General features: G+C 43.6%; 1 protein-coding gene across 3 annotated transcripts in view; it reads left to right on the forward strand.

Annotated features, from left to right (window-relative positions):
- The window catches only part of CLIP4 (CAP-Gly domain containing linker protein family member 4), a 47,878-nt gene extending 26,671 nt beyond the window's left edge, over window positions 1–21,207 (forward strand). The window contains exons 10-16 of one of the 3 annotated variants that reach the window (XM_084828608.1): window positions 5,499–5,585; window positions 7,675–7,815; window positions 9,440–9,574; window positions 12,054–12,177; window positions 14,530–14,594; window positions 17,615–17,687; window positions 18,609–21,206. In XM_084828608.1, the coding sequence (XP_084684734.1) occupies window positions 5,499–5,585; window positions 7,675–7,815; window positions 9,440–9,574; window positions 12,054–12,177; window positions 14,530–14,594; window positions 17,615–17,687; window positions 18,609–18,933 (950 nt within the window). In that variant the 3' untranslated portion in view covers window positions 18,934–21,206. Of the gene's footprint in view, window positions 1–5,498; window positions 5,586–7,674; window positions 7,816–9,439; window positions 9,575–12,053; window positions 12,178–14,529; window positions 14,595–17,614; window positions 17,688–18,608 lie in introns of all 3 variants that reach the window. The other 2 variants (XM_084828607.1, XM_084828609.1) reach the window with 2 other exon arrangements.
- The last annotated feature ends 6,131 nt before the right edge of the window (window positions 21,208–27,338 follow it).

Consider the following 27,338-nt stretch of genomic DNA (forward strand, 5'->3'; position numbering starts at 1 on the left):
ACAATTGTTGCTGCATTGGTCTTGGTGGCTAAGCAATAAAAACAAACGTGATATTAGTTTAGGGCTGATTGAGCAGGCATAAACCCACTTTTCCAACATGCAGTTTTTTACCCCACCTCCACATATTGTTGTTTTGAGTGTATTTATTGGTCTACTTGTTTTAATTTTTGTAAACTGTTTTAAAATCTCTGATAAAAGATGGGATACAAAACTTTTAAAATAAGTAACTAAACATTGGTTATACTGAGCTTGGTCCCACTTGATCAGTATTGTCTACACCAGAGGTAGGCAACCTGGTGCCCTCCAGTAGTTTTGGACTACAGTTCCCATAATCACTGATAATTGGTTCTTGCAGATGGGGCTCATGGGAATTGCAGTCCAAAACATCTGGCAGGCACCAGGTTGCCTACTCTTGGTCTACACTGACTGGTTGCAGATCTCCAGGGTTTTAGTCTTGAGTCTCTCCCAGTCCTGCCTGCACATGGCAGGGACTGAACCTGGGACCTTTTGCATGCAAAGCAGGAGTTTTACACACTGAGGATGGTCCCTTCCCTTTTTGTAGGGTTCTATATTCTGTGGAGTCCTCCTCCAGGAATTTCAAATATGTGCTACACAAATTCTCTCTTTATTTTCCTGTTATTAATTTTAATACCTTTTATTGAAATGAACATGAATGTATTTTGAAATAGTTTATCATGGGAGTATTTTTATTCCCACTTAACTTCTCAACTTTCCACCTCCCTTTCAACACTATCCTTCCAGTTTCAGCTTTCCATAAAACCTCCAAAAGGCTATGGAGCTAGTCCTAAACTCCTGGGGAGGGCAGCTGAGGGGCTGTTGGATGTTGCAGACCTCCCTTTCTACGCTGGAGTTTTCTCTCTGCAGGACAAGAGGGCCCATTGCTGGTGGGTCCACTCCTGATTGCAGTGGTAGAAGGCTCTGACAGCAGTAGCAGGGGCGAGGGCATTTTGGGGGGAACAGGGGATGCTTTGGGAATAAAAGGTTTTTTGTGCATTTTTTAAAATCTTTTTTTGCTGTGCACTGTTTCAAATGTGCTCATTTTTTTTGCACACTCTTTCAAATGTATGTCTTTTTGTGTGCTTTTGTTTTTGAGAAACTGCATTGCAAACCTTGAAAAGTATGGATTTTGACATCTAATTGTGTTTCGGTTTGTTTGTAGGTTTGGGCACTGCAAATTTGATTTGAAATGCAAACCAAACAAATTTCTCACCCATCCCTACCTGGAGCTGTTGTACTTATTTTCCCTCCCATTGAAACCAGTATGATGGAAACATTTTTTTTAAACAACAATCAGCAGGGGGGGAAAAGGCAAGAAAAAGGCTGGTCCACATCCACCTTGTGCATGAGCCTGGCAGAGCTCTACAACTCTGTGAGCTACCTATAGATGACATGAGAATAAGCCTGCCCAGCCCTAGTTCTGCTTAATGGACAAACTCATTCCCCCCTCCCCCCACTCCTTGACTTGATGGGACCTATTGTGGCAGAGATACTTTTAAGTATCAGATGAATGAACTAAGAAATTGTGTGTTGCACTGCTTTTTTTAAAAAAACAACACTGCTTTTTTCTGTTCATATTAATTCTGCTTAAAGGAATTATTTCTGTTATTGTTTTTAATTTGAAAATTCAAATGGTCTTAGTAATGGCTCTTTTATTAGATTTGTTTCCATAGAGTAAACTCTTGGTAAGCTGATCTGTAAACACATTTGTTCTTGTTAGACTTTTTAAGCTGGCCTGATAAAACATCTACTAATAGATTACATTCATGAGTTAGTATGAAAAGAAACCCATCCCAACAGCTGGATTAAGCCCATAGGTACGGTTTAGTTGATGAAAAATAAAGTTCTGCCCTTTATAACTGCTGCCAGAAAGATCAGCTGCAGACTTTTGTTCTTTGCTAATCATGAGCAGGTTGTCTATTATTCATATGGAAAGGAGGACCCATGGAACATTTCTGAGCTTTATTATTATTTTCCATGCATATTTTATTGAGAATTGCTGCTATTCTAGCATAGGTTATTTTCTTAGACAAATAGTTGATTCTGTTGTCAACATAGAATCATAGAATAGAAGGGTTGGAAGGAGCCTGTAAGACTATTGAGTCCAACCCCCTGCTCGATGCAGGAATCCAGGTCAAAGCATCCCTGACAGATGGCTGTCCAGCCTTGTTTTGAATGCCTCCAGTGTGGGAGAGCCCACCACCACCCAAGGTAATTGGTTCCATTGTCGTATTGCTCTAACCGTCAAGACGTTTTTCCTGATGTTCAGCCGGAATCTGGCTTCCTGTAACTTGAGCCTATTATTCTGTGTCCTGCGCTCTGGGATGATCGAGAAGAGATCCTGGCCTTCTTCTCTGTGACAACCTTTCAAGGACTTGAAGAGCGCTATCATATCTCCCCTCAGTCTTCTCTTCTCAAGGCTAAACATGCCCAGTTCTTTCGGTCTCTCCTCATAGGGCTTTGTTTCCAGTCCCCTGATTATCTTCATTGCCCTCCTCTGAACCCTCTCCAGTTTGTCTGCATCCTTCTCAAAGTGTGGTGCCCAGAACTGATGAGGCTTAACCAGTGCTGAGTAGAGGGGAACTAGTACTTCATGTAATTTGGGAGCTATACTTCTATTAATGCAGCCCCAAATAGCATTTGCCTTTTTTGCAGCCATATCACATTGTTGGCTCATATTCAGCTTGTGATCTACAACAATTCCAAGATCCTTCTCACTTGTAGTGTTGTTGAGCCAAGTATCTCCCATCTTGTAACTGTGCTTTTGGTTTCTTTTTCCTAGGTGCAGAAGTTGGCATTTATCCCTATTAAATGTCATTCTGTTGTTTTCTGCCCAGCACTCCAGCCTATCAAGATCGCTTTGAATTTTGTTTCTGTCTTCCAGGGCATTAGCTATCCCACACAATTTTGTGTCATCTGCAAATTTGATCAGCATTCCCTACATTAATAAAAATGTTGACGAGCACTGGGCCCAGGACTGAACCCTGTGGTATCCCGCTCATTACCTCTCCCCAGTTTGAGAAGATCCTATTGATAAGCACTCTTTGAGTCTGATTCTGTAGCCAACTATCCACCTGAATGTTGTTTCATCTAGCCTACTTTTAGCTAGTTTGCTCATCAGGATATCATGAGACACTTTGTCGAAAGCTTTGCTGAAATCCAGGTATATTATGTCCACAGCATTCCCACAGTCCACAAGGGAGGTTGTTGTTGTTGTTCAGTTGTTCAGTCGTGTCCGACTCTTCGTGACCCCATGGACCATAGCACGCCAGGCCTTCCTGTCCTGCGCTCTCTCCCGGAGCGTGCTCAAGTCCATATTCACTGCATCAGTGATGCTATCTAGCCATCTCATCCTCTGCCGTCCCCTTCTCCTTTTGCCTTTAGTCTTTCCCAGCATCAGGGTCGTTTCCAGAGAGTTTTCTCTTCGCATTAGGTGGCCAAAATATTTGAGGTTCAGCTTCAGTATCTGTCCTTCCAATGAGCAGTCAGGGTTGATTTCCTTTAGGATCGACTGATTTGACCTCCTTGCAGTCCAGGAGACTCGTAAGAGTCTTCTCCAGCACCACAGTTCGAAAGCATCCATTCTTCGGCGCATAGCCTTCCTTATAGTCCAGCTCTCACAGCCATACGTCACTACTGGGAAAACCATAGCTTTGATTAGACGGACCTTTATCAGCAATGTCTCTGCTTCTTACTATGCTGTCTAGGTTTGCCATAGCTTTCCTCCCAAGGAGCAAGCGTCTTTTAATTTCTTGGCTACAGTCACCGTCTGCGGTGATCTTGGAGCCCAAGAAAATAAAATCTGTCACTGCTTCCATTTCTTCCCCTTCCATATGCCAGGAAGTGATGGGGCCAGATGCCATGACCTTTGTTTTTTTAATGTTGAGTTTCAAACCAGCTTTTGCACTCTCCTCTTTCACCCTCAACAAGAGGCTCTAGAGATCAGATTCATCTAACAGGATTTGTTCTTGACAAATCCATGTTGGCTTTGAGTAACCACTGCATTGTTTTCAAGGTGCTTATAATCTGCTCCAGAATTTTCCCAGGGGTTGATGCCAGACTGACCGCTCTGTAGTTCCCAGGTTCCTCCTTTTTGCCCTTTTTGAAGATAGGGACAACATTACCCTCCTCCGGTCATCTGGCACTTCACCCATCCTCCATGGTTTCTCAAACAGAATAGACAGTGGTTCTGAGAGTTCTTCTGCCAGTTCCTTTATTACTCTCTGGCCCTGGAGATTTGAACTCATTCAAAGTAATTAGGTGTTCCTTGACCATATGCCTATTGATCTCGAGCTGCAATCCTGCCCCTTCAGCCTGTACTTCGCCTTTGCTGAGGGGCGGGAGGGTCATAGACCCTCTTTCTGGAGAAGGCTGAGCTGAAGTAGGAATTGAGCACTTCTGCCTTTTCTTTATCACCTTTTATCTTTTTGCCATCCTTTGAAGCCAAAGGGAATCAAATTTTGATGGCAATTGTATTGCTAGAATTTTGAGAAGTTTTGAGAGCATGGTGCCTCCTATCCACTCACCGCTTCCACTTTGCATCTGCTTTTGAAACCATGGGTTCAAACTCTGGGTTGTTTAATCCCCAAAAACGCAGAGTGCCAGGTCTGGATGTCACGACTAACAATCCAGGAACTGGATGTTCCTGGGTAGTTTATCAAAGTGTACGCAAAGCAGAAGCTGCGGTGTGGCCCCAAATAATATGGGTTGTTTAACCCATAGTTAGTAATTATGGGTGAACTGCGTCACACACTTAGAATTCATAAATTCTGAGCCCAGTAATCTGTACTTTGTACCAGAATTGAACTGAGCTCACAGGTCCTCGACCCAAGAATCCACTCCAAGTTGCCCCCCACACCCTGCCTTCTTAACTTTAGCAGTTTAAATTGCTCGCTTGGGGTCCTGGTGGTAATTTTTTGTTGCCGTTGTTAAACAGTTGGGAATCAGAAATCCTTGCTGATCTACTTCAAATCACCCAGAGATCTACCAGTAGATCCTGATATGCCTTCTACCCATCCACAGCCAGTTTAAAATAATTGGCTGGGGATCTGGAATACATGTCTCCTGAGTGTTTCCACCAGAGGTTTTTCCTAACTGATGCCTGAGGTTTCTTAGCTGGATGTTAAAATGAACCTCAGGGCATGGGCTCTACCACTGAGCTACATTCAGTATTTTGTCGGGGGGGGGGGGGATGATTTAAATAAATATCCCTCTCCATTTTTTACTCATATCTGATGTTAAAGTGTGAGTAGGTGATCTCCAAACTGTGTTAGAAGTACTAAGATTTAAGCTGATTTAGGGCACAATCCTATGCATATTTAGACAAAAAAACTGGGAATGCTGGGAAGTGCAGGACTTTTTTCTGGCTAAACATGCATAGGATTGTGCCCTTAGTCCCATTGCCTGATTTTATTCTTGAGCGGTGGGGTGGGGAGTATTGGTAGACTACGATGGCTTCATTGATTTGCTTTGGCTCACAGGCTTATCTACACAGAAAAAAGAAACTACTTCTGATTCCACATTTTTGGGCAGCGAAGAAAGAATGAAAGCTCCACCAGGTAAAAAAGGTAACGTGAACTCCAGATGTTCTTGGCTGTTGTAGTTGGCATGATCATGAGAAATTCCGTAATAACTAGTGCTGTGCTGGTAACTACAGCTGAGGAGTTTCTGGTCTTTCGCTGGGGGAATAGGCAAAAATAAATTGCCCTCGAAAATAGGAGAAAGGGGAAATTTGGGGAAAACACTTTCGGAGTATGCAGACGTTTCACACTAACTTTAAGGCTTAGTAACATTATGAGGTGACCTGTGTGTGCATGTGTGTGTGTGTGTGTGTGTGTGTGCGTGTTCTTGCTTAAAACAACCCTTGAGCTGTGCTCCACATCTTTCCAGACTGCCAGCGATTCTGGAAGCCTTTGTGAGGACATCAAGGCGCAGCAGCCTCAGAGGCTGCCTGTGGAGCACCTGAGGCTGATGCAATGTTTTTTTTTAAATTAAAACGACTTCCCAGGCAGACAAGGACGCTACGGAATGCAGCATAAGGACTCTTTTAACCAAGAACACACACCTCGGTCACCTTTTAATGTTAAGCTTTTAAAGGTAAGCTACAAGTCCCTGCTTAACAAAATGTTCTCTACCCTTCTACTGCCTCTTTCGCAGGGTGGGGTGGTGAAGAGTTTCCCCAAAAGAGTTTGACTCAGCACTTAACCACTGTTTCTCAAATAGGTGTAGAATTAGGCTACTAAAGGCTCGTTTGTGCCTGTGTTATGACTCCATAAAGCTCTGTGACCACCTCAGTAAGAGGAGGAATGAGCTGTGGGACATCTGTGTATGGGGTGTATGGCAATACAAAAAAATAACCATTACACATGGGACAAGGAATATGTCATTTTGTAATCCACATCAGTCTTTGCTTGGCATGATCAAAGATACCCAAAGCTGTAGATTTGAGAATCATGTGTTTATACAGAGTTACTGAACACTGTTTCTTACTATTGTAACCATCCATAAATATTCACACCCCTTGAAAATCCTGTTTCTGTATACAAATCTTGTTGATTTTGAATGGAGCTTATTTCCACATAAGTGGAGATTGGCTTGGCTGAGGGCCTAATGTGCTTAAACATGCAATTAACACTGAATAACACATCCTTAATTTTAGCTATACGCTTGTTTGTTTTTGATCAGATGGTATCACCTGTACTACAGGTTGACAGAAGCTTTGGGATCATGCATTCATTTGTATGCTGCTTTTCCACTAGATGGTGCCCAAAGCAGCTCACAACACATTAAACTGAATAAATACAACAATTCAAAAACACATCATGGACAATTACAAATAAACCATAGTGCCAAGAAGTGAATTGCTAAGACTGTCGATCAGTCTATACAACTAATGCAACCACATAAAACACTACAAGGAAGCTGTTCTAATCTAACAGCTTAAAACCAAATAGCAGAATGAATAAAACTAACATGACAATAAAATACGCTACATGTAAGGCCAATAAATCTCCATTCCATAAAGCCAGGGGTGGGGAACATGTAGCCCTCTGGAGGTTGGTGGACTACAGCTCCCATCAGCTCTAGCCAGCATAGACATTGGTAAGGGATGATACGCTAAGGCTCAACAACTTGCCACACACTCTTCAGTGTTAGAATAGGCCAGAAGAGGAAGCTATAAAGAAGAGAAAGCTAGAGACCAGTCTTGTAGGTAGCTTGTACATCACGATTTCACAAATTGAAATGAAAGTGATTTACCTCCCAATCTTATTTTATAGACTCGATTTTAATATTAATACTGTACGTAATAGCATGCAGTAGGCACTTCATAATTCACCCACAAAATGTCACTCCTCCTGTTTCTCATCAAAGATTTAATAGACTAGCTATCAAAAGCAAAGGGCTAATGTCTTTTATTACTTGGAGCTGCATTATTTTTACAATTATAATTCATGCTTACAAGTATTACATAGTATTAAAGTAGGCTTGAAAGACTAACTCAGTGATGTCCATCATGAGTAGCTTTGGGCATATGGGTTTTTTTTCTTCCCTGGCAGGTGAGAATGAAAAACCTGGCAAATTGATATTTCCTGCTTTATGTGCATCTTATGTGTCTTTCTTATATCTGAATAACTCTTTGGTTTTATTAATTTTTAGCAACTTCCCTCGGATCCAGCAGCTCTTCATCCTCCACCACATCATTGGACAACAAGCGGAATTGTCCCAAGAAGTGGAATTCCAGAAGTGATAAGAAGGAAGACGTGAAAGCAAATTCTGCTGCATCCAAAGGAGTTGCTGGTATGTTATTTGTTTCATTATTCTTTTTAAAAAATTGATTGTGGTGGTGGTGTTGATGATGATGATGATAGGAGAAAAGGGCTTCTTAGTGCCCAAGGTGAACCTAGACTTCTAATGCAACTGTGAAATGTTTAAAATAAGGTATCTGCAGATTTTTCAGATGAACTTTCATTGTTGTTATTTGGAGTGCTGGTGGGATTGCAGGGTTATAACTGGCTGAATAACTGTTATAGTAAGCACACTGGTGAGACCACCAACCCATTTGAAGGCCCTGTAATGGAAACCCTTTATTCTGGAAACTGTGCTTTTCCTCTTCACTTATCCCATGATTGGAAGAGAAGCCAAGTTTCCCCAAACATGTCTGTTCACTGTATCAGAGACAGCTTCAAGTGACTTGCATGCAGACCCCACTCTGATTCAACTTCTTAAACTTGTAAACGGTGGGTTGTTGTTCTTATTAGGGAAAGAGCCCTAGCTCAGTGGTAGAGCACATGCTTTGCATGCAGGAGGACTCAGGGTCAGCCCCAGCATTTCCAGGTAGGGTTAGGAAAGAATCCTGCCTGAAACCCATGAGAACCACTGCCAGTCAATGTCAGCAATACTGGGCTAGGTGAACCAATGGCCTGACTGGGTATAAGGCAGCTTCCAGTGCTGTTTCTATTATTAGGCTGATATGGCTGCCCATCAACGCATGTTCCCTGGCCAGGTTACAAAGCAGTTATGCTGTCTTCTTGCAAGTAGCGTAGATTAGACATACCTAAAAATGAAGAGTGAGGCTGCTGTGGGAAGTGCACTTATATTGTTTGGGTCAGACATACAGTCTTCTCTGTATTGAGCTCAGGAGATACCAGTGCTGCCAATTTTCAGAAGAAACCACTTATACACAGCACTGATTGGCTGGAACCCTGAAATCTGAGGCTGCAATCCTGTGCAAACTTTCTTGGGAGTAAGCGCCATTTAATTCCATGGGACACTTCCAAGTAAGCATGCAGGAGGTAGGGCTGCACATCAGCATTGAATTGGAAGCAAGTGAATCTGTCTTTTCAGTGCAAAGGTGGCTTGGGGGGAAGCTGGGCTCTCACTGCAGGAGAAACCCCCCGACCAAGTTCTGATTTGAAGTATGTCTGTCCTTGAGTACTTTGTGTAGCTTTCTAAATTCCTATTCAGCCCTCCACTGAACTACATCAAAATAAGTTTGGCGTTGCCTGTTTCCAAGCTGCAGCAGGCTTTTGTGTGGTGCCATGAATACACCTGAAGGTGAAGCAAGGAAATACATTGTCCATCACAAAGGGGAGCACAGGTCACATTTCTTTGGGTTGCTGCAATTTTGGGCTCACTTCTCTGAAGACATTTTATAAAACCTCTTGGACATAACCTCCCTGCCCCCCATCATGCCAATCTTGATTTCAAATATTCTGTGCATTTTAATTTTTCCACATTTCAGAAGAGCACATAGGCATATTTGATTCACTATCTGACCTGCTACTGAGATCCTGTTTAGTTCCATTAATGCACCATCTACTGAGATGCCTCTCTCTGTATGAATAATTTGTAATATTTCTTCTCTCCTTCAGTGTGATTCAACTATCTCCTCTTCTCTGTTTTTGTATATCTAACTGAACAGGAGGAAATAACACTTTTCCATCTGCAAGGAGAAATCCTTTTGATGAAGGAGAAATTCAGATTGGAGACAGAGTCCTGGTGGTAGGACAGAGAACTGGAATAGTTAGATTCTATGGGACAACCCAGTTTGCACCAGGTAAGGACAGAAATATGTTGGACTGATACTCAGAAACCTAGCTTGGAGGTTGTAGATACGCAGCTTATAAGGCTTATTATGTCTGAGGGGACATTTTGATGAAAAAAATACTTTATTTGTTTATTCCTTGCTTTTCAGTTTTGAGAAAAATGCAATAGGAAACAGTATATTGTAAAATAGCGATGAAATACTATAAAATAGCAACTCGAAATCAGTAAATTTAAAAAACCCTTTCTCAATAGAACCACATAGCAATAACATTAAATAGCGGTACTAGAAATTAGCATAACTGTTCATTAAAAGTTCAGGCACATCATCTTTTAACATGGTGCCGAAACTGTGGAGAGAGTATTCTACAGCCAAGGCAATCCCTGGTGTCTCATTTTAACTGGAGATGCCAGGGACTGAACCTGGCCCACATCTGAATACAAAGGATGTGCTGAACTGTGGGTCCTTTCAGGGGCAGTTGTTTTAGCTTGGTAAATATCTGCCTGCATTTTTAAAGAAAGTTAATGTTCACTGAAGCAAGCACTTAACCTCTTGTAACTGCACACCCAAATTCAGCCACTCACCCCATTGCCTGCTACAAATAAAGGACCCTAATTGTTTCATAACATTACAGTGTTGTTTCAGAACATCCTTGTGCAGGGAACAGGAAGCATGAATGATCTGGGCTTCCTGTTTTCTGCATTTGTTTAGATGTTGCCTAGTTACACTGCTAATCAGCTGATTATGCATGCTCATTAACTGTTGTTTGCAGCTGCGACAATGGCACACATTTTAGCTCATATCTAGGGCATTTGGGATCCACCGAAGCTTGCCCTTGTTTGGCTGGTTCTCTTCCTCTGGTTCTCCTCCCGTTATTGCCCTGAACTTGCTTTGATTTGGCGGATGGCTTCGCAGGACACTCAGTGCATTGGAAAGGAAGTGCAGTGTGGTCACACTGGGTCTTGCTGTTACCACCAGTGTTTGACACTGGGCATTTTTGCTGTAGGTCTTACATAATTGCAGGTGTGGGGTTTCTTTTGTGTTATGTGATGGTACCTCTACTACGAGCATAGCGCTTTTGTTTTACAAATAATGGGGAGGAGGAGGAAATTTATCCTGAAACCCCCCCCCCCCCCCCACACACACACACCTTAATGTGAGTTTTGACCTAAGGGAAAACTTGCTCTTTTTGTGGAAAATGTTGCCACTGCAGCATCTCACTTGAACTGACAGCTTTAAAATACAGCAGGCAAAGGCATATTTAGTTGCATAAGCAGAGTTACTGACAAACTGGCAGAAAATCTGTCACTGTTGCTTTTTGAAGGCTGAAAGAAAATCACACCTCACCAGCTGAGCTTTTTAAATGCATGATGGAGTCCTGGCTGCTTCTGCTTGTAATTAGCGTTGCCCTTACAACTGCACCCTAATAAGTGCCAAATGATTTTAATTTTAATTTTGACTCTTTAAAGGATTGGGTGACATAAGAAATAGTAATGGGGCATTATGGAACTTCCCTGCTTCCTGCAGAACTAGCAAATGTGTCGCAAATTGTCATGTCTAAATGAGGCTGTTCACACAACATGCTAACCCACACTCAGTGGTGGGTTGTGGGTTGTTTTGAACTGTGGTTGTTTGTTGAACCCAGGGTTAGTGTGTTGTCTGAACACAGCCAGGGTGGCTTGTTAACCATCCAGTGGGACTTATTTTCTTGAACAAGCTACCTTGAGAACCATGGTTTGTTGTCCAGTTGTTCAAGGGGGTTAATAAACCACACTGCATGGTTAACAAGTCACCCCGGCTGTATTCAGACAACACGATAACCCACCCTGTGGAAAACATGCTGCGTTTTCCTAACCCATGGTTCAACAAACAACCCATGTGTTGCTGTCTAATGAGTGTCTCAATGACCTGTGGAAAGATGAATTGTTCGACAGTGCTTTCTTGTAAAGTTCTTCCCCTCCTGCAACTTCCATTCCAAGTTCCGTGTATTTCAGAGGGCAAGTTGAGTGAAAGTAACCAGGTGTTCAGTTGAAAGTGGTTGCTTCCATGCTTCCATGGTTTTGGAACAGGACTGAAGAAGGCAGCATTGACTGTCCTTGTAAATTGTAGGCTATCCGTCTTTTCAAGCTTTATTGGTCTGTTCTACTTAGAACCGCAATGTTTTAGACCCGCCCCCCTCCGCTTTCTTTGCCTCACTAAAATCATCTTTAGAAATGGGATTAATTGCTACTTTACAAGTTGAAACAAAATTTGAGAGCGCACTTGTCATCTTGATCATTTATTCAAGCTGATTTATTTAAGAAGCATTCTCCCCCCCCCCCCGCCATTCATTCCTCCTCCTTATTTGCTATGCTAATTGGAGATTCTAATTGTCAAGGGCATTTCTGTACAAAGAAAAACCCTTCTCTGCAGCAGACAGTAACACTTCTTATGAAAGAGTGCATTTTTGTGTATCCATGACGCTTCAAATGTCGGATTTTGACTGTTGCAGGGTTTTGGTGTGGAATAGAACTGGACAAACCTCATGGAAAGAATGATGGTTCCGTTGCCGGCATGCAGTACTTCAGCTGCCCCCCAAGATATGGTGTCTTTGCACCACCATCCAGAGTGCAGAGGTAACTGTGGAGTTTCATGATAGCCGAGCAAAATGGTTTGTGCTTCACTTTCATTTAGAAAGTACTTCCGTTCAGAATCTGCTGCCGACTGGGGGGAAGGCGAGAGGAGTGTCACACAGTTCTCCTGCCAAGATTTAGATCATCCTTGTTCTGAGACTACCTTGGCAGAAAGAAGTATTCAGTCTTTGGAGCTAATATGGGAACATTAAATAAAGCTGAAATCTATTTAGGGCTTGTTTGCTATAAAGAAAAATGGTTGTGTCAGATTTTTCTTGACGTTTAAAACTCTTTCCTTGGTATCAATGAATTCTTAGGATTTAAAATTTGTTCTCACTATAAGAGGTCTAGTCCTTGCAAGAGGGATTTCTAAAACATTTGACACCCAGTAGGCTTAGTGGGGCTGCGGTGGCTTAGTGGTTAAGACGCTGAACTGCAGACTGGAAGGTCGGCAGGTCAGCAGTTCGAGACCCGAGTGCTGCATGACGGAATGAGCTCCCGTCTTCAGTCCCAGCTTCTGCCAACCTAGCAGTTCGAAAGCAAGAAATTGCAAGTAGATAAATAGGTACCGCCTTGGCAGGAAAGGTAACAACGATCCGTGCACCTCGGTGTTCAGTCATGCTAGCCACATGACCACGGAAGCGTCTTCGGACAGCACTGGCTCTTCGGCTTAGAAACGGGGATGAGCACCGCACCCTAGAGTCGGACACAACTGGTTGGGGACACCTTTACCTTTTAGAACAAAGGAAGGGCTGTACCTCATTGGGAGAGCCATGCTTTGTACGCAAAAAGTGCCAGGTTCAATCCTCCTTTCCCAGCCCTACCATTTCCAGGTAGGGCTGGGAAAGACAACTCAGCCTGAAACCCTAGGGAACTGCAGCCAGTCAGTTTAGGCAATATTGAGCCAGATAGGCCAATGGTCTGACTCTGTATAAGGCAGCTCCTTGTATTCCTAAAGGAAAAAGTCTAAGTAAAAGTTTTCTTCTCCCCAGGAACAACACTTAGGTTCTTGTGGTGTGAAGCTTCTTCCTTTGGTACCTAACCTACAGTAAGGATTTGGGAAACTATCCAGTTGGGGTGGCAGTGATAGTGATAGGCTAACATTTATTTAGCATTCATTTTGCTAGGTACTCTACAGAACTGTATAGAGTTAAAAATCTAAGGGCAACTTTTCATTCTTGGTGGCAACTTGTGACAGTGTGGGGACAGCCCACATGGTCAGGGTCAAACTTTGTGGTAAAGCAACCACCATGTGGAGGTAATTTTCAAGCAGATTGCACAGGCTACAGTATTGTGGTAATGGGTTGCATAGAACAGGTGAATGCTGGGGCTTGCAGTATGTGAGTCTGAGTGGGGATTTAATGAAAGGAAGAGAGGTACATGGCTTGACAGATGGCAGGGCTAATGGTAGATTAGACTGCCTGAGCCAGAGGAAGTAGGAAGGTGAATAAAGCAATAGGGCAGGGGTGGAGGGAGTGTCTTGGAGATCCTGAAGTGCAAAGGCTATGAGCTGAAAGTGGATGTGGAGAGGCACACAAGGGTGACATGACCTTAGCAGAAGGGATGACATATTATCTTGGCAGCACATTCTAAACTTACCGAAGAGGTGATGGAACTGAGGAGGGAATGGCAATAAATAAGAATGCTACGTTAGTTGGAATTGCAGGGAGGAAAGTTGCGGAATGTTCATAGTTACCTTTCACTCATTGGTGGCACTGTCAGAAGGCCTGTGCCTGAGCTGCCCAATTTGTGTGTCTTTGAGCAGTAGATCTGCTCACATTTTTGATCTTTAGAGTTAATAACCAAAATAAAAGAGGTAAAAAGCACATAGGGAGAACTGCTGCAGGAATCATAAAGGTTGGTGCATGCTTAGTGGCCTGCAGATTATTTGATCCTTAATGTCCTTCTGCACCTTGGAAGCTTCAGCACATGCTGCTTCTCTATCCCTCATGCAGCTGTGGGGTGGGGGTCAGATTGCAGGGACCAGGACAGGTTTTGTAATCTGCACAGCCAATTTCCCACTGTTCATAATCCAGAAGAAAAGAAGTACTTATCTTTTCTAATGATGCAAATATAGCATTTCCACATATGCATTACATTATTTAACCAGTTTCTGTGCAGAGATGTCATAGCTTTTCCTTTATTCCTGCTGCATTTAATCTTTATTCCTTTGGGTCAGTGTGAAATTCACAGCTTTGGAGGAATCTCACCTTTCTGTTAATTCCAGCTGGAGGCTTTTGTTACGCACTGAAGTCAATTGCTGCCACCTCTGTCATAAGTAAAGAATTGAACCTATTTTTTTTTGGTTTGTTCTTTTTGAGAGAGAGAAGTATTAACACATGATTTCACTTTCAGGCTAACAGGGTCAGTGGGCTCCCTCACAGATGTTTCATCAAGTAAAATGAATAATTCTTTCCCTGGTAAGAATTGGACATGCATCTCATTTTGTTATCTACGTTATCTATGCCAATTGCAAATGGGGCATTTTGGGGGGAGTGAGACTGCAATGGAAATGCCTTGAAGGTAGGAGCTTTGAAAACCTTGCCTTTATATTGTGTAGCAGGTCACCTTTATGTATATGGACTAAGCTTGTAAGATTCAGTCAAGACCTAGTTTATTTATGTATTTACAATGTTTATACACCGCTCCATATCTAGAACAGATTTTGGAGTGATGAACACAAGAAATAAAACAATAAAAGAATAAAAAGATTAAAACACCACATTGAAATTATACTTGTTTAAAAAACACACACACATACACACAATGCCAATAAAAACTGTGACTGGTCAATTAAGCCTCTTAACAGTGCTGTTATCAGGAGGTGATAGATAGATAGATCAAAAGCCAATGAGAGATTGAGGAGAATTAACAGGGTTGCACTCCCCCATCCCTCTCTCGATGAAGGTCATCCATCAAGGCGACCAAGGCTGATTCAGTCCTGTAACCAGGATGAAATGCAGATTGAAATGGGTCTAGCTAATCAGTATCCTCCAAGAGTGCCTGCAGTTGTTCCGCCACTACCCTCTCCAGAACCTCCCCTAAAAAAGGGGTATTTGCAACTGGGTGGTAGTTGTCTAATACCATTGGGTCCAGAGTGGGCTTCTTCAGGAGTGGTTGCACTACTGCCTCCTTAGAGCAGGGACCACCGTTTCCCGAAGGGAAGCATTCACCACACCCTGGACCCACCCAGTCATACTCCCTTGGTTAGCTTTTATTAGCCAGGAAGGGCAAGGATTGAGAGGGCACATGGTCAGTTGCATTGCTGCAAGCACCTCGTCCACATCAGGCTGCAACAACTGAAACTGATCCTGCAAAATTAGGCAGATGGTGGCATCAGACACCTCAATTGGGGCTGCGCTAACAACAGCATCAAGTTTGCTGTGGGGACAAGTGATTTTGTCCTCAAAGTGCGATGCAAAAAGGTCATAGCAGGTCCTTGGGAGGACTAGGGCCCCATTCGCTGGGAGAGTGTTAGCCCCTGGACCACCCAAAAGAGCTCCACTGGACAGCTACTTGAGGATGCAATGGAGGCAACAAAGTAAGCCTGCTTTGCTGCCCACACCGCCACACAATAGGCACGATTATGTGCTCTAGAGCGTGCTTGGTCATCTTCGCTTCGAGACTTGCGCCATTTGCGCTCTAGCCAGTGTCCAGGCTCTTTCATTGCTCGTAGCTCCCCAGTATACCAGGGAGCAGAACGGGCTCCACAGCACCGGAGACGGCACTCGGCTGCAATCGAGTCGATGGCCCTCTGCATCTCACTGTTCCACAGTGAGGCTAGGGCCTCGGCTGGATCGATCACCAGCTTTCTCCACTGGGAAATCCCAAAGAGCATTCAGAAATCCATCAGATTCCATCTGTCTCCTAGGGCGGATCATCCGAATGGGTTCCCCTCCCCTGCAGGAGGGAAGTAATGCCATGAGTTCAAATCTCACCAGGAAATGGTCTGGCCATACAATGGGGTTACTTGGATATCCCCCCTCCCCTGGATTTTCAGATTACTCATTGCGGCACTTGGAGCAAAAACCTAGTCAAGGGTATGCCTTGCTTCATGTGTTGGGCCAAAGACAAACTGAGACAGCCCCATGGTTGTCATGGAGGCCATGAAGTCCTGAGCTAGACCTCCAGAGACAGCCTCAGCGTGGAAGTGGAAGTCACCCAGAACTACCGTCCTGGATTCCTCCCATACCACACTTGAGACCACCTCCGCCAGCTCAGTCAGGAGGCTTCTGGGCAGCAGGGTGGGCAGTACACCAGCAGCATCTCCAATCTGTCTGTATGGCCCAACTCCAGGTGCAGCCCCTCAAGGCCAGCTCTAAGGTGGAGTGGTTTCCTGGTGATAGAGATGGAGGTTTTATGAACCAAAGTGACTCTCCGCCACGGCCCCGCCCGGCCTGGCTCTCCAACCTATGTTGGTGCTGCACCGAGTACCCAGGTGGGAAAAGCTGAGTCAGGTTAAGCCAACCCAGCTCACCCACCTAGGTCTCGGTAATACACACCAGATCGGCCTTCTCATCCATGATTAGGTCATGGATGAGTGTGGTCTTATTGTAGACCGATCTGGCATTAAATAGCAGCACCACAAGACAGGAGGGCACAGTGGATAAACTACCAGGTACATGAGAGCTAGAGGAGGAGTGGGGGGAGGGAGTAGAAGGGGAACAATGTATAAAAATCTGTGACCCATTCTACTGTGATGTCCCAACCCCCTCCTCCTATCATATTTCCTTCTGCCCCAAGTCACTGGGATAGAGGCACCATCTCCATGGATCTCTGTATTTTCTAAGCACATCCTTGCTACACAATAGAGCTTCCCACACACTGCCAACACCCACTCACAACTCAAACATGCCAACAACCATTCAAAACTCACATACTCAGTTCATCCAGTCAATCACCCACAGCCAACCTAACATAGTAACAGATAATAGTTAGTGGAAATAACCAGCCACTGGTCACATAAAGCGCATCAGGCTTGCCAACCCACCAGCAAACTATTTCCCAGTCATTCAGAGCTACTACGGTAGGTTCATGCACACTCCATCTCTCACCTGGAGTGTTACAGTTCAGCAGGCTGTGATGCTGTGCAGTGTCCAGTGCTTTCATTTGCACTATTCGTAGCTGAAGCTTAGAAGATGGGGTGCCATCTAGGTTGAGTAGACAACTCCACTATCAATAAGGGCCTGGATAAATGAGGGTGGAGGGAAGGTGGCTGTTCTTAGTTTCTTGTGCTGTGGCTTTTCAGTATGTATATAGCAGCCTTCTCCAGCACAGCTTCCTCCAGATGTGTAGGGGATGGTGGCCATTGGCCTTGCTGCCTGGGCATGTTGAGAGTTGTAGTCCAACATATCTGGAGGGCACATGGTCAGAGAAGGCTGAAATATGGGTTTGCTGCTTATTAGACTGGTCTAAAAAGTTCCTTATCATTTGTATTCAGGTTTTCGACGCAGCTTCAGTACAACCTCTGCATCTTCCCAGAAGGAGATAAACAGGAAAAATTCCTTTGTCAAGTGAGTGACTTCTTTTAAAATAAGCAGAATATGTGTATTCTGTCATCTGCTGTGATTATATCTTTTTGTCCCTTTGACCCACATCTTTGTGATTAAGGAGGCATTTTGATATAGGTGTGTAACTCCCAGCTCTCATCCTGAATGGTTCTAGGAAGAAGCAATGGCAATGATGGCTTTTGCTTTCCCCTTACCCTTTTTTCCGCTCTGGGTGATGATAGTTGTTAGAAACAGCTGGCTGTACATGTAAAAGTGAAATAACTAAAATCAGAATGATAGAGAAAGTGGCTTTGGCCAGAATCTCAGCTCTGAGAATCATTGTCTGTATTCCCTGCCAGTTCAAGTGAGGCCAAAGTAGATGACTTTTTAAAACAATGTTTGTCTCCCTACCCTTCCCTCCCCCCAAATATTTCCTGCTACATTTTAATGGGGCCTTGCTTGGGGCAAAACTAGATGTGACATTAAATATTTCTCTAATAATTAGCAACTGATGGGAAAGGGTGTGTGATAATTATTGGGATCACATCTGCTGAGGAAGGAAGTGTAAACCTTTCCTCCAGTGTTGCTTCCTGACAAGAAAAACAGCTTTTCCAAAGCTAAAATTTGCATTGGGAGGAAAGCATCACCATTTTACACTTTCTCTGACCTCCTTGACTTTGATGTACCTAAAGTGTATAAAGCAGAACATATGCAGGGTTTCCTCTTGGACTGACAGTGAGTGTACTTTGTGGCCTTTAAACTAATTGAATGCATGTTTTGTTACTGAGACCAGATCAGAAGCAATCTGATCTTTGTAAAGGGGCCCCCCTGGAGTCGTAATATTACGCGGCAAATCTCCTCTCTGTGTGCAGGTGCAGTCTTAGTTTTGTTCTTATTTTATTTTTCAAAACAAAGCATCAAGTTGTTGTCTTCTTCTCTGCCCAGATCCAAAACCTCTTCGCTGCGACGCAGTTGGAGCAACACCACTACTACAGCCAGCGCCGAGGGCCCTGTGAAACTCCACGAGGGCTCCCAGGTCCTCTTGAGCAGCTCCAGTGAGATGGGCACAATTCGCTACATTGGGCCCACGGACTTTGCCCCAGGCATATGGCTTGGCCTGGAACTGCGGAGCGCCAGGGGCAAAAACGATGGCTCTGTGGGTGACAAGCGCTACTTCACTTGCAGGCCAAACTATGGAGTCTTGGTGCGGCCAAGCAGAGTCACATATCGTGGGATTAATGGGATGAAACTTGTGGATGACATCTGTTGAAGAAAATGCCCTAGCCCTGGGATGTGAGGGTGTAAGAAATAAAGCACACAAAGGAATCCTGCCCATCGCCTGCATGGAGTTCTGTCTTATCTAAAGTCCTAAAGCAGCACTTCTGTAACAAGAAAGAGCTCTAGCCAGATTGGAGCGCATTAGGACTCAGAGGACTGTCATCTTAATAGCTTCCCCTACAGAACAGTCCTTGCCTGAGCGCTTATTGTATAAAAGACATCTTGGGGTTGAGCTGCCATATTATTTGAATAACAGACTGTTTTCCCTTTGGCTCCATATTGCCATGCTTTGCCACTTCACAAATGCGCTTTTTCATCCCATGTCCTCATGAAGCTGTAATGCGAATTGATGTAGCAGAGCTTGTTGAACAAAGCAGTAGGATTTGTCAACTGTCTTCACCTTCTCTAGAAAAATATATATAGCAATAATGAAGGAGGAAAACGACAGTATTTGGGGGTGGGGGGAAATATTGAGAAGCTGTTATCTTATTATTCAGACAGCTCCCCCAAAGCGCAGAATAACCAGTTGGAAAGAGTCTAGAGAGAAGAATATGCTTCTTCAGTGCTATGAAAACGAGCAGCCCTAATAAAGGCCTGGTGGGGGGAGCTAATACAAGAGCACAAATATTTTCAGGTTTGTAGTAAAAGCACTTTTTAACAGTATCTATGTGTGCGTGTGTTTTAAAAAAAAAAGACAGCAGCATGCCAGAAGCACTTCCAGAAATATGGTTGTCACAAGGATGATGCACTTTTATTTCTCCTCTGTGGAGAGCTTTTCCCTGATGTTTTGGAGAAATGGTTTTCTCAGTTGAGTCTGCAGTCTGTAGCACTGCAACATTTTATATGTACTAAAAGCTGTCTAGTAAAGCTTTCCAGACAGCAGCTAGATTAGCTGATGGGTCACTTTGAGGTCAGGTAGAGATAACAGGCCAAGATCATGTGTGCATGGAGGTGCACCCAGTCCTGCCTGTAGGAACATGTACCCTCCTGGCCTGGGGAGGCGGGGAGGCAGTCTCTCTTCCTCGTGGCTTGTGATAGCAGGAGCCATTGCCAGAGTTCCCAGCTTGGGTTAAGCGTGGTCTGATCATGACTGCCATCTTGGAGGAGAAGTTGCTGAAAACCTCTGGATGATTCCAGTATTACTGCAGCTGCAAGTTTCTCCTTCTCCTAGGATAGCCCTCAGGCTGACTCAGGATCTTTAGCTGGAGCCATTATGGCAAGCTAGCCACAGCCTAGGGGGTGAGTTAGGCCATATGGTGCTTGCATCCCCAAAGCCATTTGGTCTTTGATGTTCTGTATAGTGCACAATAAGAATTCTCTATCACTGTGGGCACATCGTTTGAAAAAGCTAGTCATAGTGTTTTGTGATGAAGCCCTTTCTAGTTTTCTTTAATAGCTTCAATGTTGCGAAAAGCATGACATATTGGTGTATCTTGAAAAACACACGCACAGCATTAAAAACACTTTTAAATAACGGATTATGAATGTATCATTTCTATTGATATGAAAGACATCATACGTCTTAATTGTTTGGCGTATTTTGACTCTTATAATATGTATTCATATAACATAAAAGCCACAGAAATAACATGATGGCGTTATCTTTGAAAATGAGGTGTCTTGTCAAATTGCACTTAAAAGTAAAACAATTTAAAGTGATATTAGTCTCTTATTTTTGATTAAATGTTAGCAATTTATAAAAGTATGTATTATATTTTCAGCATTACAATTATCCTAATCTGCACTAAACATGAAAAAGCTGCAATATTGCTAATGCATATTTTTAAGGTAACAGTAGTAAATTGTGACTATAAGCTTGCTTTTAGTTATAAGCCATCTGAAAACTAGTGCTCTGTATTTGAGGATGCAGATGTACCTTGAATCACTGAACCTTGCCATGTCCAACGTCTGTTTCCTTGTTTAAATTTTATTTTTTCATAAGACTTCTGATAATAGTTGTGTGACAGTAACCATGCCCATTGCTTTTAAGAAAATTGAGCTATCACAGAGTATCCTTTTTTGAATCACTTTCTTTAAATGTTGACTTGCAGATTGTGTACTTAGGATAGTGAGCAGCAGCTGTAATGTAATAAAGCAGATGTTTTAAATACCTTTTTATGTCTATAAGATAGTGACGTATTCTATAGATATGCCAATCTTGAAACTAAAAATGTTTATGCATTCCCTGTATTTTTGCTGTCCTCCACTTCTTTGAGTAATGAGGCTCCCAGATAGCATTAAAAGACAGCAATTTCTTGATACTTGCAGATAGATTTCCCATTGTGTGGCAATTCCATCACCAAAATATCAATATGTATGCATAGTATTCACAGGTTATTACTATCTTTTACTGTGGTTATGTGCTTCACAAAGTCTTGGTCTTTATCACTACTCTGACAACCATAGTAATGGAACTTGGTTTACTTAAATCAAAAGTTGTTCAACATAGTCAAATGTTGTAGAGCAATCCTCTACATTTGTACCCAGATGAAAGCCCCATTGAGTTCAGTGGGACTTGGGAGTAAGTAAGTATAGGATTGCAGCCTGAATTTGTTTTAGGACGCGATACTATGGCCGCTAGATAGCAGCTAGACGGCCATAGGATTTTTCGTTTTCTGGGAACCAACCTCGGAGCCAGCGCTCCGAAGTAGTATCTTTTTTTGAATCACTTTCTTTAAATGTTGACTTGAAGATTATGTACTTAGGATAGTGAGCAGCAACTGTAATATAATAAAGCAGATGTAATATGTAATAACTACATCTGCTTTAATACAGATGTAATAAAGCAGGCGGCAGGGGAGGGGGCGGGAAGGCGGATTCCCAGAAAAACACCTCCCTGCCCCCTCCCCTGCCACCTCATTGGCAGCACGCTTCATCCCCGGCTCCGCGCTCAGAAGAGCAGTGCAGAGAGGGGAAAAGGGGGCGTTCCTGAGGGTGGGGAGGGGACAACAAAATCGCTGTCCAGCCACCACCTCCTGCTCTGAGCTGCTCTGGCTAGACAGCCAAAATCGGCTGTCTAGCCACAAATGCAGGGCGGCTGGAATGCAGAGGAGAAGATCCCCTCCGCACTCCGCCTGCCCTGTATTGTATAGTTGGTGGCCTCTGAGTTCGGAGGCGGACGACTTTCCCCATAGGATTGTGCCCTTAGTCAGATTTCTTAGTAGACACTAGACAGACATCCCCATATAGTTACTATAATGCAGTCTGTACTTGCACATGAGCATGGATGGCACATGATGTACCTCTTATAATGTGCAATTCATATTCTCAGATTTGAGCATATACGAATTACTGCATGCATGCTGGAGCAGGCTTGACCCTATTACTCCATTACGCATTTACTTTCCTCACTTTCCTGAAAGTGTGGAGAGCCATATAATGTTATTTAGCACCTTCAGAAATGTTAATTAACCTGTTATTATTGGTTATGCCATCTTAGGTGAGGTATGGCCTCCTATTTGCCAACTAATATGATAGTAATGTGAATGTGGTGTAGACCTTTGAGTATGGTACAAGGCCTACACTATACTTACTACCATCATACTAATTAGCAAATTGCCATCGTATTGGCCTTCCTGCCCCTCTTGCATTGAGCAGCTTCTTTCCACCCTGTTTGCACCCTGAGCAGGACAGAAGGGGACTTGGCCAGTGATTGCAGGCTCTGGCTCCTGCAAATGCCAGCCAAGTTAAGGAGCACATTCCCAACCCGCTCGCATCCTGAAAGGGGTGCAGTCGGGGTGAAAAGGAGTCGGACTCGGCTAGGCTTTGCAAGAGGCTCCTGCAAACTGCTCCTTCCCAGTCAGGGTGTGAGTGGACCAGAAAGGGGCTCAGCTGGGAAGGGATTTTTTTTTAAGCTCCCGTCATTCCAGGCCATGTTGGTTGGGGCTGTTGGGAACGGTACTCCAAAACATCTGGAGGGAACCAGGTTGGGGAAGGCTGATGTAATTCTGAAAAATCTAAGCCCTAAAATGGCATTAGCAATGTGTTTAGAACAGCTGTACCTTTCCATCTGGGTTAGGGATCTTCTGTAACCAATGCAGAAGATGTTAACCTCCATCTGGTAGCATAGATCCAAATGGAATTTTCTTGACCTCAGGGTCAAAAAGAGGTTTATTATTCAATATTAGTTTCTAGCTTAGAAACCTTGCTGCAATCATTATTAGACAACCGCTCAACCACTCTACCTGCTGGCCAAGCTTTATCAGTTCATGTTCTGACCAAATACAAGGCTAATTGGTTTGGTGAGTTATTGCAGAGATAATACACAGCCAAACACATGCCTTCCTTTACAGTCATTTTATTTTGTCTTCATGCCTTTAGCTTCACTACACGCGATTACAATACAAATACAATACAAAATACTTAGTGACCATATATTAATATTTTATCTTGAGAAGGATCCCTGAAATGCATAGGCCCGTGATTTATGAGCAATGTTGCATAAGCTGCTGTACAAATGTGACACACGTTCCTAATGACAACGCTTTGATACAGAAGGAGAGGCTGGGTACAGACAGCCATGTGTGGGGTTATGTAGCTGTGAGAGGACATTGAAATGGTGGTACTTGCTCAGGGTTTAGGCATAGCTGATGACCTCAGTTATAGGAGCAGATGCCCAAAAGGAAATTTTTAATGTTACAACAGCTGGACCTAGTCATGCACTGCAAAATGACCATGGGTAATGCTTCAGCAAAGCTGCGTAAGTGTAAATCTCTTCAGAATTAGGGTGAAAGGAAACAAGAGCAAAGTGCTGCGTTATTGGTGCGATGCTCTTATGCATACTTACTTTGGGTCAAGTCCCATAAAAACTAAGTGGGACTTATTTTTGAGTACTCGTGCATTGGATCAGGCAGGTAGAGTGGTGAACTCAAATCAGATGGTATTTTACCATTTGTCTCCCACCTGAACACATGGACTCCCTTCCCACATTTCCAATAGTGCACAAAGGAAGCAACATGAATGTCCAGACTAGTGCTCCCAACAAGTCTTATAAAAAGAATGTTCTGGTTAAATAGGAGAATTTCCCCTGAACTATTGTGAGAATTTCAGTCCCCTCCCTGGAGGATGTTCAGAAAAATGCCCCCCCTTTGCTGTTTGCAAATAGGGGAGACAGTTTTGGGCGCAATTATGGATCCAGTTCTAGTATCAGTGTTGGAGAAAGTAGTGGACTTTATCCCCCAGTTCTCCTTTATTAGCCAATTACTTCCTTCTCCCACCACTATAATTAACACAACTGTCTCCAACTTGAGTCCCTCCAGTATGGCCATACAGGCAGGAGATGATGGGAGCTGTAGTCCAACACATCAGGAGGTCATCAAGTTGAGGAAAGCTGAATTCACAATGTCATTTAATTCAGTATTAATTGAGCCAACATTTTGAGAATTCTATTACACTGCTACCATCCCACATAATATTTGGGGAAAAAATGACCCCATTTTGCCATCTAGAAACTGGATGATTCATTTTGGGAGGCCATTTTTTGCTCAGAACTTCCTTGCTTCTGTTCCACTTTTTCTCATAGGGCCATGGAGAACCAATTCCCTTCCATACTGGGATTTGCCTTAATTCTACTTGGGTTTCTTCTGCTGTAATGTAACCTATTGTGCTATAAATAACAGAGGCAAATGCAGACATTGAGGTGAAGTTGTGTTGGAATTACTGAAAGTCTCTGTGCCTTCAAAGATGGTTATTTCCTTGGAATTGGCCCCGAGCCTTTGATCAGACAGTGGTAACAAAAAGTGCAGTTAGAAAGCAAACCCATCATAAGCTTATAGAAATGGCCTCTGCATAGAACAGTGTTACCCTGGGGGAGGGGGAGGGGGGAGCATCCCTTTACCAAACACCACTATTCCCATTTATTCATGGAGGTATTGCAATCTGCATTATTATCTGCAGTTGTGCCTTGGCTAATAAAATATATGCCTTGCAAGCTGTTTCCTTCCCCTGGTATAGTACAATGATGCTATTCTGCTGCAGTCTGACAGAAATCCTTTATCACCCACCTGTGCTAGATATTTAAGAGGCTTGAAAGTTCCATTTCTACAATGATGCAACCATATAAATAACCCTGCAGTTGGGCGGTCCTACTTAAGTTGAGGTGTCTAACCTTCAATAACAAGTATCAGCATAAAGTTCAGCCTGTCCTTTACTTCCAAGTGTGCAATCTATACTCTCAAACTTGTGAGAAGAGTCCCGATTTTAGAAGCTTTCCATGAACGAAACAATCTGGCTGTACTAGAGAGGCTCTTGGCGATTGCTGTTCTTCCAGCAATGAATCGGACCGGGCAAGGATCTTGCACTATGGCATTGTGTTAATGACATGACATGAACACATCATGCAGCAATGGTTTGTAAGGACAGCACAAGAGCTTAACCTGTTACAGCAGGTGAGTGTGTCTTCCCTCTCTTGTAACGCTTGCGTTTTACACAATCCCGACTTCTACTTTTATTAATTACCCCCTAGGCAAGTCATGTGGGTAGAGCATGCCCCCTGCTGTGAGCAAGTGGGAATGGAAACACAGTTTCCTCCATAAAATTAAAGACATAATCAGCTTGCTTCTGCTCCAACGAACAGGGGTGCCTAGTTAAAAGGGAAGCCCTCTGTGCTATAGCTACTGAACAGCTTTATAAATGCCAGGAAAAGACAGAGACTGTCAGTGACACTACAGGCTTGAGGTAGGCTTGAGGTGTATCTGTTGGGGCTACTCGTCAAGGTTCTGGGTTGTCCCGTGAAGGGAATTGTGTAACTGTGATCGAGGATTCAATTTTTCCAACTGCAATTCAGTGCTAAGGATTCAGGGTCATTCCCCATTGATTTACTGTTCCTCCAGAAAATCGGTATCCGTGGAAAGTGGTTGTCTTCTACCTACCATTCAAGAAGGTCACATTACTTCAATTACATACAAGTCCCAATCAAACCAATGGGCTTTATGCTGTGTAACTGTGCACAGAATTGCAGCTGTGTTATTCAGTGGGAGGAGTATTATAAGCCCTTGAGGCAGAGGCAGGAGGTACAAACTGGCCTTCCTCCTTTGCAGCATTCATTGGAATGTGAGAGCCAGGTTAGTATGACCCTGTACAACTTCCATTTATTTCATTGAGGCTTGTGCAGTGGATTATCTCTCTTGTTTAAAGTGTCACTGGACCAACCATGTTAAAGATCCCACCCCCCACGCCCCCAGCACCCTGATGGTCGATGTGCCAACACATTACCTGCCTGCAACAGTAGTGTGACATCATAATTTGTGATGCCATGCTCATACAATCGGCATCACCAGCTCCACCAGTTCTGGTGGCTACATTCACATAAGACAGCAATTCTGGCACCTGCTTCATGGCGGCTATTTTGGCAAGCCTTTTCATTCCAGATGTTATCAATGGTTTGTTCTCACAAGCTTTGAAGTGTGGCAGATGTGGATTGCTGGTACGTTGCTTGAGGCTGAGAATGTGCTGAACTAGGCGCGCAATTGTTACGCCATATGCTGAAGTCCTGATTTTTCAGTGTGTGTGGATATAGACCCTGCCAAGGCAAAGACGTGGCCAGCTGGCCAGTGATGGTGTTCTAAAAGCATCCCTTCTCATAAGTTGGCCATAACCACCACCAACATGAATACACACTGAAGAGTAAGTGCTAGTTTGAATTGCTTGATCCTTGCCCCCCCACAACTGCAACAGATGTTTTAAAGGGGGAGAGGGTGTCATCTTCTCACCAAGACAAACCACTGGATTTCCCCATGTTCCTTAACTTTCTGCAGTTTCCATCTCAGGGACAATAGGAGTGAGACCCATGTTTCTGCTGCCCTGCCAATGGCACCATGGTTTTTGCATGCTCGTGGAAGGGCTGTGCTGTAGCTGCAATACTGTTTAGATACATACATACCCTTTGGGAGGCCATGTTGTCTGATTTTGTTTTTGGCATGAGTACAACATTTCCCCACCCTCTCCTCAAATCTCCGACATCAAGAGGAATTCCCAAGTATTGCATCTGGCAGTATAGGAAACCCTCAAACATTAAACACTCAGACAGTGAGTCTTGAAACGGTGCATAAACAACAGAGAGGAAGCAGTGCACAGGGACAGGCATAGCTAACAACCATGCAGATGATGTGATGCAACTGAGAGTGGGGCCTTGCTAATACTGACTGTGTCCTAGGGTTGTTTTTTCTGTGTGTTTTGTGTAGGAAGGGGCTCTGACAAATTGAAGCTTCTTCAGGGTTTGAAAAACATAGCTTCAGGGGGTGGCACTTCAGAGCAAATTGGCACATAACGGAAGGGAATCGTGGTCTGTTCTCATGCTTCTGTGTTGGTGACGCTGACACTTGCTCCAAGGCTCACAAGTCACACGGAAAGAGAGTCAGGAGGACTGGAGGCTTTCAACGCCCCTGGCGGGTCTGGTTC

The sequence above is a fragment of the Heloderma suspectum genome, chromosome 1, assembly GCF_057233095.1.
Source record: "Heloderma suspectum isolate Gila_16-S chromosome 1, 16-S_ref, whole genome shotgun sequence".
NCBI classification, from domain to species: Eukaryota; Metazoa; Chordata; class Lepidosauria; order Squamata; family Helodermatidae; genus Heloderma; species Heloderma suspectum.